The sequence below is a fragment of the Hyla sarda genome, chromosome 5 (assembly GCF_029499605.1).
Source record: "Hyla sarda isolate aHylSar1 chromosome 5, aHylSar1.hap1, whole genome shotgun sequence".
In the NCBI taxonomy this organism is placed as follows: Eukaryota; Metazoa; Chordata; class Amphibia; order Anura; family Hylidae; genus Hyla; species Hyla sarda.
Window position 1 is genome coordinate 5,677,063 of NC_079193.1, and position 19,250 is coordinate 5,696,312.

The window sequence follows — 19,250 nt, forward strand, 5'->3', positions numbered from 1 at the left end:
TACAAGAATATAACTACTATTATACTGCCTCTTATATACAAGAATATAACTACTATAATACTGCTCCTATATACAAGAATATAACTACTATAATACTGCTCCTATATACAAGAATATAACTACTATAATACTGCTCCTATATACAAGAATATAACTACTATAATACTGCCTCCTATATACAAGAATATAACTACTATAATACTGCTCCTATATACAAGAATATAACTACTATAATACTGCTCCTATATACAAGAATATAACTACTATAATACTGCTCCTATATACAAGAATATAACTACTATAATACTGCTCCTATATACAAGAATATAACTACTATAATACTGCTCCTATGTTGTAGAATACAAATGGCTGCTCAGCTTTCTGAGTGATAAATGAGGATATTACTATACAGGAGGATGTCAGGTTTCTATCCTGGTGTGGCGGTATATATTTTCCTCTATATGATTTGTTATATAGCTCCTGGTCATGTGACTCTGGGCCTTGCTGTGAATGATCATCAGGAACAATGAGACTTTGATGTCCTCCGCCCGCTGCACCCAAGTGTGAGGTCACTGACAGGACCGGAGGGGAGTTGAGAAGTGGCCGGACCTGTTCTCCTGGGACTTATCTGCTGAGTAAATACTGAGCGTTATATGTAAGATCGGGATATAGAGGATCATGAACCCGAGTCATGTGACAGGATCTGTGTGTATATAGAGGGAGTGCCTCCTGTACGCAACCAACCCTGTGAGAAAACAGCCACATATGCTCCATAATAGCATGGCATATACAGATCCCCCATAACAGTGTCATCTACAGATCCCCTCATAACAGTGTCATCTACAGATCCCCCATAACAGTCTCCTCTACAAATCCCCCATAACAGTTTCATCTACAGATCCCCCATAACAGTCTCCTCTACAGATCCCCCATAACAGTCTCCTCTACAGATCCCCCATAACAGTCTCCTCTACAGATCCCCCATAACAGTGTCCTCTACAGATCCCCCATAACAGTGTCCTCTACAGATCCCCCATAACAGTGTCCTCTACAGATCCCCCATAACAGTGTCATCTACAGATCCCCCATAACAGTGTCTCATCTACAGATCCCCCATAACAGTGTCTCATCTACAGATCCCCCATAACAGTGTCCTCTACAGATCCTCATAACAGTTTCATCTACAGATCCCCCATAACAGTGCCATCTACAGATCCCCCATAACAGTGTCATCTACAGATCCCCCATAAGTGTCATCTACAGATCCCCCATAACAGTGTCATCTACAGATCCCCCATAACAGTGTGTCATCTACAGATCCATCATAACAGTGTCATCTACAAATCCTCATAACAGTGTGTCCTCTACAGATCCATCATAACAGTGTCATCTACAAATTCTCATAACAGTGTGTCCTCTACAGATCCCCCATAACAGTGTCATCTACAGATCCCCCATAACAGTGTCCTCTACAGATCCCCCATAACAGTGTCCTCTACAGATCCCCCATAACAGTGTCATCTGCAGATCCCCAAAACAGTATAATCTACAGATCCATCATAACAGTGTCATCTACAGATCCCCCATAACAGCATGTCATATACAGATCCCCCATAAGTGTGTAATCTACAGATCCATCATAACACTGTGTCATCTACAGATCCCCCATAACAGTGTCATCTACAGATACCGCATAACATTGTGTCGTCTACAGAACCCCATACAGTGTCATCTAGAGATCCCCCATAACAGTGTCATCTACAGATCCCCTATAACAGTGAATGAAGAAGAGGACGAGCCGACTGCCCCAATGATAGAGGACGAGCCGACTGCCCCAATGATAGAGGACGAGCCGACTGCCCCAATGATAGAGGACGAGCCGACTGCCCCAATGATAGAGGACGAGCCGACTGCCCCAATGATAGAGGACGAGCCGACTGCCCCAATGATAGAGGACGAGCCGACCGCCCCAATGATAGAGGACGAGCCGACCGCCCCAATGATACAGGACGAGCCGACCGCCCCAATGATACAGGACGAGCCGACCGCCCCAATGATAGAGGACGAGCCGACCGCCCCAATGATAGAGGACGAGCCGACCGCCCCAATGATAGAGGACGAGCCGACCGCCCCAATGATACAGGACGAGCCGACCGCCCCAATGATACAGGACGAGCCGACCGCCCCAATGATAGAGGACGAGCCGACTGCCCCAATGATAGAGGACGAGCCGACTGCCCCAATGATAAAGGACGAGCCGACTGCCCCAATGATAGAGGACGAGCCGACTGCCCCAATGATAGAGGACGAGCCGACTGCCCCAATGATAAAGGACGAGCCGACTGCCCCAATGATAGAGGACGAGCCGACTGCCCCAATGATAGAGGACGAGCCGACCGCCCCAATGATAGAGGACGAGCCGACCGCCCCAATGATAGAGGACGAGCCGACCGCCCCAATGATACAGGACGAGCCGACCGCCCCAATGATACAGGACGAGCCGACCGCCCCAATGATAGAGGACGAGCCGACTGCCCCAATGATAGAGGACGAGCCGACTGCCCCAATGATAAAGGACGAGCCGACTGCCCCAATGATAGAGGACGAGCCGACTGCCCCAATGATAGAGGACGAGCCGACTGCCCCAATGATAAAGGACGAGCCGACTGCCCCAATGATAGAGGACGAGCCGACTGCCCCAATGATAGAGGACGAGCCGACCGCCCCAATGATAGAGGACGAGCCGACCGCCCCAATGATAGAGGACGAGCCGACCGCCCCAATGATACAGGACGAGCCGACCGCCCCAATGATACAGGACGAGCCGACTGCCCCAATGATAGAGGACGAGCCGACTGCCCCAATGATAGAGGACGAGCCGACTGCCCCAATGATAAAGGACGAGCCGACTGCCCCAATGATAGAGGACGAGCCGACTGCCCCAATGATAGAGGACGAGCCGACTGCCCCAATGATAAAGGATGAGCCGACTGCCCCAATGATAGAGGACGAGCCGACTGCCCCAATGATAGAGGACGAGCCGACTGCCTCAATGATAGAGGACGAGCCGACTGCCTCAATGATAGAGGACGAGCCGACTGCCTCAATGATAGAGGACGAGCCGACTGCCCCAATGATAGAGGACGAGCCGACTGCCCCAATGATAGAGGACGAGCCGACTGCCCCAATGATAGGGGACGAGCCGACTGCCCCAATGATAGAGGACGAGCCGACTGCCCCAATGATAAAGGACGAGCCGACTGCCCCAATGATAGAGGACGAGCCGACTGCCCCAATGATAGAGGACGAGCCGACTGCCCCAATGATAGAGGACGAGCCGACTGCCCCAATGATAGAGGACGAGCCGACTGCCTCAATGATAGAGGACGAGCCGACTGCCTCAATGATAGAGGACGAGCCGACTGCCCCAATGATAGAGGACGAGCCGACTGCCCCAATGATAAAGGACGAGCCGACTGCCCCAATGATAGAGGACGAGCCGACTGCCCCAATGATAGAGGACGAGCCGACTGCCCCAATGATAGAGGACGAGCCGACTGCCCCAATGATAGAGGACGAGCCGACTGCCCCAATGATAGAGGACGAGCCGACTGCCCCAATGATAGGGGATTTAATATGTTTATCAGTGATATTGCAGAAGGCCTCAGTGTAACAGGGTCGATGTTCATGGATCCGCCAAATGTAAAAGGATTTAGGTAAAATAGGAAAATGATCATAACTATGGATACGGACATTTAATGTGGATAAGTGCAAGATAATGAACCTGGGGAATAAAAACCTGCGGTAAGAGCATAGAATATGGGATACAGTCCGGACCTCAGGAAAGGGATTTAGGTGAAGTCATTTCAGAAGACTTAAAGGTAGGCAGACAATGTCACAGAGCTGCAGGATATGCTAGCAGAATGCTTTGGTGTATAGGGAGAGGTATTATCAGTAGAAATAGGGAAGTGTTTATATGTGTATAGGGAGAGGTATTAGCAGCAGAAAAAAGGAAGTGTTTATATGTGTATAGGGAGAGGTATTAGCAGTAGAGGGAAGTGCTCATTGGTGTATAGGGAGAGGTATTAGCAGTAGAGGGAGGTGCTCATGGGTGTATAGGGAGAGATATTAGCAGTAGAGGGAAGTGTTCATATGTGTATAGGGAGAGGTATTAGCAGTAAAGGGAGCTGCTCATGGGTTTATAGTGAGAGGTATTAGTAGTAGAGGGAGCTGCTCATGGGTTTATAGGGAGAAGTATTAGCAGTACAGGGAAGTGTTCCTATGTGTATAGGGAGAGGTATTATCAGTAGACAGATGCTTATGGGTGTATAGGAAGATGTATTAGCAGTAGAGAGGGAATTGCTATTGGGTTTATAATGAGAGGTATCAGCAGTATAGAGAGAAGTGCTCATGGGTGTATAGGGAGAGGTATTAGTAGTAGAGGGAGCTGCTCATGGGTTTATAGGGAGAAGTATTAGCAGTAGAGGGAAGTGTTCATATGTGTATAGGGAGAGGTATTATCAGTAGAGGGAGGTACTCATGGGTGTATGGAGAGAGGTATTATCAGTAGAGGGAAGTGTTCATATTGTGTAGTGAGAGGTATTAGCAGTAGAGGGAAGTGCTCATTGGTGTATAGTGAGAGGTATTAGCAGTAGAGGGAGGTGCTCATGGGTGTATAGGGAGAGATATTAGCAGTAGAGGGAAGTGTTCATATGTGTATAGGGAGAGGTATTAGCAGTAAAGGGAGCTGCTCATGGGTTTATAGTGAGAGGTATTAGTAGTAGAGGGAGCAGCTCTTGGGTTTATAGGGAGAAGTATTAGCAGTAGACAGAGATGCTCATGGGTGTATGGGAAGATGTATTAGCAGTAGAGGGAATTGCTACTGGGTGTATAATGAGAGGTATCAGCAGTATAGAGAGAAGTGCTCATGGGTTTATAGGGAGAGGTATTATCAGTAGAGGGAAGTGCTCATGGGTTTATAGGGAGAGGTATTAGCAGTAGAGGGAAGTGTTCATGGGTTTATAGGGAGAGGTATTAGCAGTAGAGGGAAGTGTTCATGGGTTTATAGGGAGAGGTATTAGCAGTAGAGGGAAGTGCTCATGGGTTTATAGGGAGAGGTATTAGCAGTAGAGGGAAGTGTTCATGGGTTTATAGGGAGAGGTATTAGCAGTAGAGGGAAGTGTTCATGGGTTTATAGGGAGAGGTATTAGCAGTAGAGGGAAGTGTTCATGGGTTTATAGGGAGAGGTATTAGTAGTAGAGAGGGAAGTGTTCATATGTGTATAGGGAGGTTATAAGCAGTAGAGGGAGGTGCTTATGGGTTTATAGGAAGAGACTAGCGTACAGGATTAGATACTGAAGTACAGCAGACAGTATCACATGATAGTCTTAGATACACAGCTTGCAAACAGTATCAGAAATTATAGGATTAGATACACAGCTTAGCAGACAGTATCACATGACAGGATTAGATACACAGCTCAGCATTAAGTATCACATGACAGGATTAGATACACAGCTGACCAGACAGTATCACATGACAGGATTAGATACACAGCTGACCAGACAGTATCACATGACAGGATTAGATACACAGCTGACCAGACAGTATCACCTGACAGGATTAGATACACAGCTGACCAGACAGTATCACAAGATATGAATAGTACACGAGCGCAGCATACAGTACCACGCATAGTAATCTTAGATACATCAGTTTGTATCACCGTTCATGCTTAGATACAGGCTCTCAGCACAGCTCCCCATTATATACCCGCCCCCTCTATACTGATGTCAGACTCCGCTTCTTCCGCTGTGATTTCATCGATTCGCTCGGCCATCTACTTTCCCGCCTTTATTGTCTCGGCGTCTCCATGGTATCCTTGTGCAATGTTCGACTTCTCAGGCCTTGAATCGCATCATGTGGAGTGAGCGGACGGCTCTGATTGGGCGGTGTGTGCCCGGCGCAGAGCATTGTGGGAAGATGGAGGGCAACGTGGGGAGATTGGAGGAAGAAGCCCTGAAGAGAAAGGAGAGACTGCGGGAGCTGAGGAAGAAGAGGGTGAATATAAATAGTGCGGGCGGGTGAGGATAAACATGGCGGGGTGAGGATAAATATGGCGGGGGGGGGGTGAGGATAAACATGGCGGGGGGGGGGGGGGGTGTGAGGATAAACATGGCGAGGGGGGGTGTGAGGATAAACATGGCGGGGGGGTGTGAGGATAAACATGGCGAGGGGGGGGGGGTGTGAGGATAAACATGGCGGGGGGGGTGTGAGGATAAACATGGCGGGGGGGGGTGAGGATAAATATGGCGAGGGGGGGTGAGGATAAACATGGCGGGGGGGGGTGTGAGGATAAACATGGCGGGGGGGGTGTGAGGATAAACATGGCGGGGGGGTGTGAGGATAAACATGGCGAGGGGGGGGGGTGTGAGGATAAACATGGCGAGGGGGGGGGGTGTGAGGATAAACATGGCGAGGGGGGGGGTGTGAGGATAAACATGGCGAGGGGGGGGGGTGTGAGGATAAACATGGCGAGGGGGGGGGGGTGTGAGGATAAACATGGCGAGGGGGGGGGGGGGTGTGAGGATAAACATGGCGAGGGGGGGGGGTGTGAGGATAAACATGGCGAGGGGGGGGGGGTGTGAGGATAAACATGGCGAGGGGGGGGGGGTGTGAGGATAAACATGGCGAGGGGGGGGGGGTGTGAGGATAAACATGGCGAGGGGGGGGGGTGAGGATAAACATGGCGGGGAGGGGGGGGGGGTGTGAGGATAAACATGGCGGGGAGGGGGGGGGGTGTGAGGATAAACATGGCGGGGAGGGGGGGTGTGGGGATAAACATGGCGAGGGGGGGGGGTGTGGGGATAAACATGGCGAGGGGGGGGGGTGTGAGGATAAACATGGCGAGGGGGGGGGTGTGAGGATAAACATGGCGAGGGGGGGGGGTGTGTGAGGATAAACATGGCGGGGAGGGGGGGGGGGTGAGGATAAACATGGCGGGGGGGGTGAGGATAAACATGGCGAGGGGGGGGGTGAGGATAAACATGGCGAGGGGGGGGTGTGAGGATAAACATGGCGAGGGGGAGGGTGAGGATAAACATGGCGGGGAGGGGGGGTGTGAGGATAAACATGGCGGGGGATGAGGGAGAGGAGGGGATATCACGGAGAGGAGGGGATATCACGGAGGGGGGGGATGAGGGAGAGGAGGGGATATCACGGAGGGGGGGATGAGGGAGAGGAGGGGTTATCACGGGGAGGGGACAGTAATGACTGACACGAGGGGAGGGGACACTAATGACACATGGAGAGATGAGGGGACGGTAATGACTGTGACACAGGGAGCGATGAGGGGACAGTAATGACTGTGACACAGGGAGAGATGAGGGGACGGTAATGACTGTGACACGGGGAGAGATGAGGGGACGGTAATGACTGTGACACGGGGAGAGATGAGGGGACGGTAATGACTGTGACACGGGGAGAGATGAGGGGACGGTAATGACTGTGACACGGGGAGAGATGAGGGGACGGTAATGACTGTGACACGGGGAGAGATGAGGGGACGGTAATGACTGTGACACGGGGAGAGATGAGGGGACGGTAATGACTGTGACACGGGGAGAGATGAGGGGACGGTAATGACTGTGACACGGGGAGAGATGAGGGGACACGTGATGTGCGCCATCCTGGCTCCTAGCAGGTTTATCAGCCCTGTTGTAGTGTCACAATGTTTCCTGTGCGTCGTCTTTGGAATAATAAAGTTTATTGGGGGGGGGGGGGGAACACTGCTTCGGGGCAGAATCACTGAATCTACAATGTGACCTCTGACCTATGGACTGTAGACATTACTAGTCTATTTCTGTACACTGGTACAGCTGAGGGTTTGTTACAATGTGTCCATCCTAGACAATTCTCTGAGAGGCAAACACATCCGTCATCTACTGCACAAACCTCCCCCCTGTCCAGGACCCCAGCAGCTTTGTACTTAGACATTGTAACAAACCCTCAGCTATCATCAGCATTAGGTTAGAATGGAATTATCATGTTCCCCTTTTCTGACAGCAAGCGGAGATTTTAGAAATGGTGAAGATTTGAGAAGCCAAGTGTAAGAAAGCTGCAGAGCATCTCACTGCGCCGTTTGTTGCCGCTGTCTGTGGTATTATCTCCTCTGTATACAGGGAGGGACGTGCAGGATGTCTGCTGTGTGATACACCCGTCATATCACCGACCACTTCCTGTCACATGACCCTGTTCAGATAAGGCGACAACATAACCGCCAACACAGGAGGCCGCAGAGTGTCGCTCATCATCCGCAGAGGACGTGGCTGATGGGTAGAAACTCCATCGTGTCTCATCAGATCTTCTACAGCAGTGGTCTTCAACCTGCGGACCTCCAGATGTTGCAAAACTACAACTCCCAGCATGCCCGGACAGCCGTTGGCTGTCCGGGCATGCTGGGAGTTGTAGTTTTGCAACATCTGGAGGTCCGCAGCTTGGAGACCACTTTTCTACAGCTTTCTCATAACTTGTCTCCTGTTCTCACCTTTTTTTTACATTTGTAAGATCTCTGCTTGCTGTCAGTATATTCTTCTGCACCTCCAGAGGCTGTAAATCTGTCCTGACCTAAAGGGGTTATCCCGGAATCAAAAAACAGGCCTAATTTCTTTTAAAGACCACTCCCTGTCTGTCTCCAGGTTGGGTGCGGTATTACAACTTGGCTCCATTCACTTCAATGGAACTGAGCTGCAGAACCGCACCCAACCTGGAGACAGACGGGGAGAGGTTTTTGATAGAAATTATCTCTTTTTCTTTTTGATTCCTGGATAACTCCTTTTAATATATATCGGGGTCTCAGGTCCCGTTCACACTACGGAATTCTCGCGGCTGAATTCCATGAGCGGAGATTCCGCCTGGCGGCCGCTGCCGAGGTTGCTTCGGCGCTAGGGCCGCGGGGCACTGAGCCGTCACCATTGACGGCTATGCAGTGCTCGCGGAATCAGCGCAAAGAATGAACATGTTCTTTCTTTGCACAGAACAATTTCAGCGGCGGAATTGTCCGCCGCAGAAATTCCGCAGTGTGAACGGGTCTCGCGGAGACCCATTCACACTAATGTTATCTTCACACCGCGGAATTCCGTAGTGTGTACGCACCCTTAGTCCCCTCCTGTGCAGATAATGGGAGTTATCCTGAATAAGCCGCAAACATCGTGAAGTCGTCCGCACGTTACGTAGTTGGAGCTCGTGGATTCCGATCCATCCGCCACATGCGTCTTCTCCTGTCGGAGGAGTTGACGGTCAGATGGGGGGGATTCTTAATAACTCATAATCCACAGATATGTTGTATGGGGGGGTCTGGGGTGCACTGGGTCCTTCTCCAGGGGCGCACGCTGTCATGTCCTTCTGATGTCTATGACCTATAACAATATGGAGGATGCGGTTCTGCAGGTTCTTCTTCCTTTCCATCTATACTACATGTCCGCCATGATAACTGACCCGTCTTATTTCTTGTAGTTACGAGAAGATGGCGGCACAGACGGGGATGGGAGCGAAAATCAAGAAGAAAAACACTGGTCAGTACTGATAACATATAACTGCTGCTATGTGTGGGAGGGGGATGGGGGGGAGGCATCTGGAGGGGAGGGGGGAGGGGTCTGGAGGAGAGGGGGCGGAGGGGTCTTGACAAGGGGAGGGGGATGGGGAGGGGTCTGGAGGATAGGGGGAGGGGTCTGGAGGAGAGGGGGCGGAGGGGTCTGGACAAGGGGAGGGGGATAGGGGGAGGGGTCTGGAGGAGAGGGGGATAGGGGGAGGGATCTGGAGGATAGGGGGAGGGATCTGGAGGGGAGGGGTCTGTAGGAGAGGGGGATGGGGAGGGGTCTGGAGGAGAGGGGGATGGGGAGGGGTCTGGAGGAGAGGGGGATGGGGAGGGGTCTGGAGGAGAGGGGGATGGGGAGGGGTCTGGAGGAGAGGGGGATGGGGAGGGGTCTGGAGGAGAGGGGGATGGGGAGGGGTCTGGAGGAGAGGGGGATGGGGAGGGGTCTGGAGGAGAGGGGGATAGGGGGAGGGGTCTGGAGGAGAGGGGGGGGGAGGGGTCTGGAGGAGAGGGGGCGGAGGGGTCTGGAGGAGAGGGGGAGGGGTCGGGAGGAGAGGGGGCAGATGGGTCTGGAGGAGAGGGGGAGGGGTCGGGAGGAGAGAGGGCGGATGGGTCTGGAGGAGAGGGGGAGGGGTCGGGAGGAAAGGGGGAGGGGTCGGGAGGAGAGGGGGCGGATGGGTCTGGAGGAAAGGGGGAGGGGTCGGGAGGAGAGGGCGTATGGGTCTGGAGGAAAGGGGGAGGGGTCTGGACAAGGGAGGGTCTGTACAAGAGGGGGATGGGGAGGGGTCTGGAGGAGAGGGGGAAAGGCGGAGGGCTCTGTACAAGGGGGGGGGGGTCTGTACGAGAGGGGGATGGGGAGGGGTCTGGTGGAGGGGGATGGAAAAGGGGGATGGCTCTTGGGTGGGAGGGGTCTGGGAAGAGGGGGGACAGGGAGAGATATATGAAGGGGGCGTCTGCCACGACTTCCTGCGCACTGCCATTGCCCCGGACTGGAGATCGCGGGGGTCTGACCGCTGGGATACCCTTCATATTGGGGATAATTTATATTCCACTACAGTTTTCCCAGCGGTCGGACGCCCCTTCAGGTAGGAGATACGTTCTATTCCACTACATTATATTCCTTTAATATCCCATTGGAATGAGCGATAAATGTGACACTTAATAGGAATTGTTTAGGGTGTTCTCCTAGCTGACCCTGTATTTTAGAGGCGACTATAATCCCGTCCGCACTGGTCCTGGTCTGAGCGGCGCGCACCATGATGGTAGAGATGCGGCTGGACTGGGACTTGTTGTTCTTGTACATAGAATCCCCTCTGAGAAATTATAAGAAATCATTGTGGAGTTTTGCTGCAGATCCTCCTGACGTGGGGGCGATGCCGGATCTTACTGTCCTGCTCCATGGAGACCAGTGATGGTGAAGATAATAACATGGGGGAGCGTGACGCCCCCATTACAGCCCGCCGGCTGCCAAGCCTCCCCTTCCCCACTCTCCTCACAGACCCCGTATTCCTTAATCCTATTCCATTATCCCCCCTCCTCACCACTCTGTGGTCTCCAACCAGCAACACTTCAGCTGTTTAAACAGCTCATGATGGGAGTTGTAGTTCAGCATTAGGTGGAGTCCACAGGTTTATGTTTTGTATTTTCTTGTTTTTTTATATAGACCAGATGGGGTTAATGAATCCAGGGATCTCTGGGATATTGTGGATCTATAATAAGGGGTCGGAGTTGTGCCCTGGGCTGTGTCTTCTGATTCTTATATTGTGTTGTCACCTCTCACAGGGAGCTGAAGCTGAGGAATTACACCCCCCAGGACGAGGCCCTGAAGGGGCGGCAGATAGCGCAGGCCAAGCCTGAGTCCGGTGAGTATTCCTGCTCTGCGATCGGCTTGTGATGTCTGTTTTGTGCTTCCTGTAACCTCCTGTCTCATTGCCCCCTCTAGTGGAGGAGAAGGTGAAGGAGCAGCTGGAAGCAGCCAAGCCGGAGCCCATCATCGAGGAAGTGGTGAGTTCTCCGGGGCCACAGATCTACATAATAACCAGGGGCCCAACCTCACAGCACCCTGGCTATAAGACGAGAATGTGCTGCAGGTGTCACTCCGCTCTTAAGACTTATTTATCTTTATTTTTTTCTATAATTCTTTTAGGATTTGACTAATCTCGCTCCTAGGAAACCAGACTGGTAAGTGTCAGTGTGAACAGTCTCCAACCATTATAAAGCTTCATCCTGTATAACAGAGCCCTGGAAGATGCTAAACTTCACAAAACCAATCTCCCCCTCTTCCATTGCTGACTTGCGCTCAGAGGCGGGCCCACCGGCTAGATTTATATATTCATAAGTGTCGGTCATGTGACCAGCGCTTATGAATATTCAAATCTAGATGGCGGGCCTGCCTCAGAGCGCAAGTCAGCACTGGAAGAGGGGGACCTTCGGGGGGCCGGGCCTCCGCACTGTAGGTAGGTATAACAGTCCGAGACCCTGCATTGGTCTCCTGTTCACCCAGTGTATCTGGTTATAATGCGGAGGAACTGGTGAACGGTTTCCTTTAACCTTTGTTTAAACTTTCTTCTGGTCTCCGGTTCCCTGGATGCAGCCTTCAGTGTAAAGCATGAAGGTTGTTATGGTCACATCCATGGTCCTGTATAAATAATGGTCTCTGATGCTTCTTCCCCATGTAGTGTATTATAGTGTATAAAAGGATAGAATGAATATATATATATACATATACATATAAACATAAACCTCCATTCTTTATACTGCAGGCTGCACACTGGGAATTGGGGATACAGCCAAAAACAAACAGGTATATAATAGAGATAAACTTGTCATTCCTTTTTATCTTTCCTAGAAGCCCTCAGAAATATAATGCAGAATCCCCAGTAATAAACCTGCACTGTGTGGGACAAATGATAAGGAACTTTTCAAAAATTATTCTTTTAATTTTTTTAATTTTCTTTGAAATTCAATGCAATCTTTATTTATCAATTATATTTTTCATATATATTTTAAGCATTACAACAATATGAACATGTGACCATTACAAAAATAAATTTTCATACCCTGATGATCCCCCCCCCCCCCGAGAGAAAAAAAACAAAAAATAACCCACACCCCTCTTTAAACCATCTTTAACAAGTCTGACATCACAATAACAACCACTTCAATATTCCCTTATATTTTCTTTCTGTCCGAGACCGGGAATCATATCTAGTGTATTCTGGACTCCTTTATTATTTCTAGCTAGAGATGAGCGAACTTACAGTAAATTCGATTCGTCACGAACTTCTCGGCTCGGCAGTTGATGACTTATCCTGCATAAATTAGTTCAGCTTTCCGGTGCTCCGGTGGGCTGGAAAAGGTGGATACAGTCCTAGGAAAGAGTCTCCTAGGACTGTATCCACCTTTTCCAGTCCACAGGAGCACCTGAAAGCTGAACTAATTTATGCAGGATAAGTCATCAACTGCCGAGCCGAGAAGTTCGTGACGAATCGAATTTACTGTAAGTTCGCTCATCTCTATTTCTAGCCAATCATTTATATTTGCCGGGCACGGGGAAATCCATTTCCTTATTATCAAGAGTCTGGTGCAGAACAATACTGTATATATTCTATTATTTAAACTCTTTGTTAATTTTATCTTAAAATCATCCCCCAAAGATGATTCTAGCTGCCCTCCCAACCATCGTCCCTTCCAACCATCATCCCCCTTTTTTTCCCCGCAGGGATCTGAAGAGAGATGTCGCCAAAAAATTGGAGAAGCTGGAGAAGAGAACGCAGCGGGCAATCGCAGAGCTAATCCGTGAGTCTTCACTTTTGCAAGAAATCCGCCATGTTACAGATTGAAGGGGTGGTGCAGCGAAGAGTAACTTATCCCCTATCCACAGGATAGCGGATAAGTATCTGATCATGGGGGTCTGACCAGCGGAGGGTTGGCATGCCCCCTCCATGCATTTCTGTGGGAGTACTGTAGATACACAAGCGCTGTACTCCTTTATCCAGTGTTTCCCAACCAGGGTGACTCCGGCTGTTGCAAAACTACAACTCCCAGCATGCCCAGACAGCCTAACTTCTATATATACTGAGTCCATAGAGATAGCAGCAGCAGTATACAGATAGAGCGGGAGGGGAGGTGTATAACAAATATATATCCTGATCCCATAGCGATAGCAGCAGTATACAGATAGCGCTGGAGGGGAGGTGTATAACAAATATATATCCTGATCCCATAGCAGCAGTATACAGATAGCGCTGGAGGGGAGGTGTATAACAAATATATATCCTGATCCCATAGAGATAGCAGCAGTATACAGATAGAACTGGAGGGGAGTGGTCTAACTACAATATATCCTGATCCCATAGAGATAGCAGCAGCAGTATACAGATAGAGCTGGAGTTGGCTGTCCGGTCACGCTGGGAGTTGGTCTTACAACAGCTGGAGGCACCCTGGTTGGGAAGCACTGCCTTTATCGTTGCCTCTCAGATTATTCTTCTTATCTTTTCCCGCAGGAGAGCGATTGAAGGGTCAGGAGGAGAACCTGGCCGGCGCGGTGGAGGCGGCAAAACAGGAGGACGAGGATTCGGACTGAGCGACAGCGTCAGAGCCGGCGCAAAATGACTGCTGTATCTTCTGTTAAGGCGAGCTCTGGTGGAGGAGGGGTTAATGTAACATAACCTGAGACTGGATCATCACATGATGAGGAAGGGGCGGGACTTGTCTTACTGTTGTCCCTGGTGACGGGACACGTGGAGCGTCAGCCTCGCTGTAAGAATGTTCTGTGCTGCGTCAGGCTGCAGGGACTTGTGTATTGTAGCACGAGGTGAACGCAGCCGAGGTTTTTATACCTGTATATGATGAATAGTGATTTTGCTTTTTTCAATTTATTTTTTACAGTAAATACAAAGTAAAAGGTAAATTTAGATTTTTTTAATTATTATTATTATTTTAAACTGATTTAAAATGATTTAATTTAGCGCTGTAAATTTCCCCTGGATGCTCCACTGTATGTCATACATTCAGGGCAGTGGAGGAGGGTGACGTGCAGGGTTATCCAGGATGACAGCGCCACCCTTGTCATCAGGTTGTGTGTGGTATTGCAGCTCAAGGCCATTGAAGTAAATGGAGCCGAGTTTTAATACCACACACAACCTGAGCACAGGGGTGGCGCTGTTTCTGAGAGAGAAATCGGCTCTGTTATTGTAATTCTGGATCACCCCTTTTAAATAGGAGGAGCAGGGTCATCCCTGAAGCAGAGTGTTTCAGGTGAGATGTTTGCCGACCAAGCAGCACAGAATTTCTTAGGAAAGAAGTATTCTGTCCTTAAGGGTCCGTTCACACGGGCGGATTACCTGCATATTTTCCGCAGCGTATTTGCTGTGGAAAATATATAGCGGATTTTGCTACTATTGACTTTAAATAGTTCAGCAGAAAATCCGCAATAGAGGCAGATATGCAGATTTTCTTTCGGAGACCCAATTAAGTCAATGGTGGCAAAATCTGCTGCAGATTTTCCTCAGCAAATACGCTGTGGAAAATCTGCAGGTATTCCACCCGTGTGAACGGACCCTAAGGCAGTCTTTACCAACCAGGGTGCCAAAGGCTGTCTGGGCATGCTGGGAGTTTAGTTTTGCAACAGCTTGGGGCACCCTGGTTAGGAAACACTGCTTTAAAAGGGTACTCTGTCCCTAGACATCTTTTCCCCTATCCAAAGGATAGGGGATAAGATATCTGATCGCGGGGGTCCCAGGGATCACCGTGCCAGCACCCCAGCAGTCTGAACATCTAGTTCAGAACACTGGCTTCGTGCAACCGTGGTCATGATGTCACGCCACGCCCCCTCCATTCATGTCTATGGGATGGGGAGTGTCGCAAGACCACAGCCGTCACGTCCCCTCCCATAGACTTGCATTGAGGGGGAATGACGTCCCTTCCCATAGACTTGCATTGAGGGGGCGTGACGTCCCTTCCCATAGACTTGCATTGAGGGGGCGTGATGTCCCTTCCCATAGACTTGCATTGAGGGGGCGTGATGTCCCTTCCCATAGACTTGCATTGAGGGGGAGTGACGTCCCCTCCCATAGACTTGCATTGAGGGGGCGTGATGTCCCTTCCCATAGACTTACATTGAGGGGGAGTGACGTCCCCTCCCATAGACTTGCATTGAGGGGGAGTGACGTCCCTTCCCATAGACTTGCATTGAGGGGGAGTGACGTCCCTTCCCATAGACTTGGATTTTTTGGAGGGCTTCACGTCCCCTCCCATAGACTTGCATTGAGAGGGGTGCGATGTCCCCTCCCATAGACTTGCAGTATTTAGGGAAAAGTGTACTGTTCTTATGGGGCATTATACTGGTTGCACTTTATATACAATCATAAAGGAAAGTGTTTTCCAAAACAGTGTGTCTCCAGCTTTTGCAAAACTACAACTGCCAGCATGCTGGACAGCCAACGGCTGTCCGGCATGCTGGCAGTTGTAGTTTTGCAACAGCTGGAGACACACTGTTTGGAAAATACTAACCTAGGACGATGCTACTTTAGTGTCCCCTTTGACCCTACTACTTGGAGGATTAATTACATTTTAGACTGGCGCATTAGGAAATAACAACAGGGTTTTATTGTGAAAGGTTTGTGTCCTATAATCATTATACAGTGAATTATACAGACATTGTGGCAATAAGCAGTGTGGTGCTGCCCCCTGGTGTTCAGTGGCTGTATTAGCAGTCTGGTTGTATTATTGAGGATGTCCTATTACACGTCGCCCGTCACCACATGATTCTCTTGCCGCACAGTTTGGGGACATCGATCCCGTGAATGAGGCGGATCGGTGCTTGTTTACGTGGATCATCATCATCTTTGTGGCACTCAGAGGTCTTCTGCTTTGTGGTGGTCGCCCAAACCTGGAGATGAGACCCACAGAATGAACCCAGGAGGGAGGAAGAGTCTGTCCCCAGCCCTGATCCGTCACATTACAGCCGGAGGATGTGACTGATGCCCAGGGGACCCCAATTATAAATGAACCGCACTACCCCTCCAGGCCACTGGAGGTCCTGACAATAAACTCTTCATACCCCCTCCCAAGAAATGTTATAATGAATTCATCCCAGAAAGGTTATTACTGCATTACTATTATACAGCTCCGAAACTACGAATTCACTATCTGGATTCTATACCCTTTATCTGGATACAAATACACTATCTGGGTCCTGAAAACTATCTGGATATTAATAGACACTATGGCCGACATTTATCATTGTAGGTGTAAGTGAAGCATTTATCATTGTAGGTGTAAGTGAAGCATTTATCATTGTAGGTGCAAGTGAAGCATTTATCATTGTAGGTGCAAGTGAAGCATTTATCATTGTAGGTGTAAGTGAAGCATTTATCATTGCAGGTGAAGCATTTATCATTGTAGGTGGAAGTGAAGCATTTATCATTGTAGGTGGAAGTGAAGCATTTATCATTGTAGGTGGAAGTGAAGCATTTATCATTGTAGGTGGAAGTGAAGCATTTATCATTGTAGGTGGAAGTGAAGCATTTATCATTGTAGGTGGAAGTGAAGCATTTATCATTGTAGGTGTATGAAGCATTTATCATTGTAGGTGTATGTGAAGCATTTATCATTGTAGGTGTAAGTGAAGCATTTATCATTGTATGTGTAAGTGAAGCATTTATGATTGTAGGTGAAGTATTTATCATTGTAAGTGAAGCATTTATCATTGCAGGTGCAAGTGAAGCATTTATCATTGTAGGTGTATGTGAAGCATTTATCATTGTAGGTGTAAGTGAAGCATTTTTCTACACCTTTTTTTTTTGTGTGTGCTGTAATGTGTAGGAGAACCAAATTTAGTAAATCACAGAGTATTTCACACATTTTGCGAAGGTCAAATTTTCTGAAATTTCTCTCTTCACATACACCAAAAAGTCCGGGCTGGTGTAGTTTTAGAGACTATTCAATGGCTTTGCGACTTTTTTTGCGTCTTTTACAAAATGGCGCAGTTCATAAAACCTGTCCATGTGTTTTGTCAAAATCAGTAAATTGCAAGTCAAAATCGGCAGAATTGCGCAAAAAATGCGCAAATAAAACCCGGATTGCACCTTTTTTACGTCTTTTCTAGACACAGAAAACAGTCTAAAGACAATGATCGATGTCGGCCTGTATATCTGGGTTCTGTGCACTTTTATCTGCATATTAATAAATACTATTTGGGTTTCAATACACTATCTGGATAGGGGAAGATTTATCAAAACCTGTCCAGAGACTAAGTTACCCATAGCAACCAATCAGATCGCTTCTTTAATTTTTTACAAGGCCTCTGCTAAATAAAAGAAGCGATCTGATTGGTTGCTATGAGCAACTGAGCCAATTTTCCTTTGCACAGGTTTTGATAAATCTCCCCCTATATGGTTAATAATGCACACTATTTATCTGGGTGCTTTATAATATCTGGATATGAATCTTGGCACCCCTGAAATATTTCTATAAAATGAAGTATTTCTCACAGGAAAGGATTGCAGTAACACAGGTTTTGCTATACACATGTTTATTCCCTTTGTGTATATATATATATATAGATCTCCTCTCCTCTGTATATATATATATATTGCAGTAACACATGTTTTGCTATACACATGTTTATTCCCTTTGTGTGTATTGGAACTAAACAAAAAAAAAGTAGGAAAAAAAGCAAATTGGACATAATGTCACCAAACTCCAAAAATGGGCTGGACAAAATTATTGGCACCCTTAAAGGGGTACTCCGGTGAAAACCTTTTTTCTTTTAAATCAACTGGTGGCAGAAAGTTAAACATATTTGTAAATTACTTCTATTAAAAAATCTTAATCCTTCCTGTACTTATTAGCTGCTGAATACTACAGAGGAAATTCTTTTCTTTTTGGAATGCTCTCTGATGACATCACGAGCACAGTTCTCTCTGCTGACGTTATTATAATAATAATAAAGCTTTATTTATTGTTGTCCTTAGTGGGATTTGAACCCAAGTCCCCAGCACTGCAAGGCAGCAGCACTAACCACTGAGCCACCATGCTGCCCTTAGCATGCATCTGCTATGTACGGTTGCTAAAATGGACAGAGATGTCAGCAGAGAGCACTGTGCTCGTGATGTCATCAGTGTTCCAAAAAGAAAGGAATTTCCTCTGTAGCATTCAGCAGCTAATAAGTACTGGAAGGATTAAGATTTTTTTAATAGAAGTAATTTACAAATATGTTTAACTTTCTGCCACCAGTTGATTTAAAAGAAAAAAGGTTTTCACCGGAGTACCCCTTTAACTTAATATTTGGTTGCGCACCCTTTGGAAAAAATAAGTGAAATCAGTGTCTTCCTATAACCATCAATAAGCTTCTTACACCTCTCAGCCGGAATGTTGGACCACTCTTCCTATAACCATCAATAAGCTTCTTACACCTCTCAGCCGGAATGTTGGACCACTCTTCCTTTACAAACTGCTCCAGGTCTCTTATTGGAAGGCGCCTTTTCCCAACAGTAATTTTAGGATCTCTCCACAGGTGATCAATGGGATTTAGATCTGGACTCATTGCTGACACTTCAGAACTCTCCAGCGCTTTGTTGTCATCCATTTCTGGGGCTTTTTGACGTATGTTTGTGGTCATTGTCCTGCTGGAAGACCCAAGATCTCGGACACA

General features: G+C 48.4%; 2 protein-coding genes across 6 annotated transcripts in view; one reads left to right on the plus strand and one right to left on the minus strand.

Moving 5' to 3' along the window:
* The first annotated feature begins 5,881 nt into the window (after window positions 1–5,881).
* Window positions 5,882–14,512, plus strand: CCDC12 (coiled-coil domain containing 12). The gene is made up of 7 exons (XM_056518751.1): window positions 5,882–6,060; window positions 9,514–9,572; window positions 11,375–11,454; window positions 11,535–11,596; window positions 11,739–11,773; window positions 13,314–13,390; window positions 14,098–14,512. The coding sequence occupies exons 1-7, from the start codon at window positions 5,920–5,922 to the stop codon at window positions 14,175–14,177; spliced, it is 534 nt and encodes a 177-aa protein (XP_056374726.1). The 5' UTR covers window positions 5,882–5,919; the 3' UTR covers window positions 14,178–14,512.
* Window positions 14,513–16,007: 1,495 nt separating this feature from the next.
* Window positions 16,008–19,250, minus strand: part of CNBD2 (cyclic nucleotide binding domain containing 2) — an 82,693-nt gene continuing 79,450 nt past the window's right edge. For 2 of the 5 annotated variants that reach the window (XM_056518746.1, XM_056518745.1), the window contains exon 15: window positions 16,008–16,484. In XM_056518746.1, coding sequence (XP_056374721.1) covers window positions 16,350–16,484 — 135 coding nt within the window. In that variant the 3' untranslated portion in view covers window positions 16,008–16,349. The remainder of the gene's footprint in view (window positions 16,485–19,250) is intronic. The other 3 variants (XM_056518748.1, XM_056518749.1, XM_056518747.1) reach the window with 2 other exon arrangements.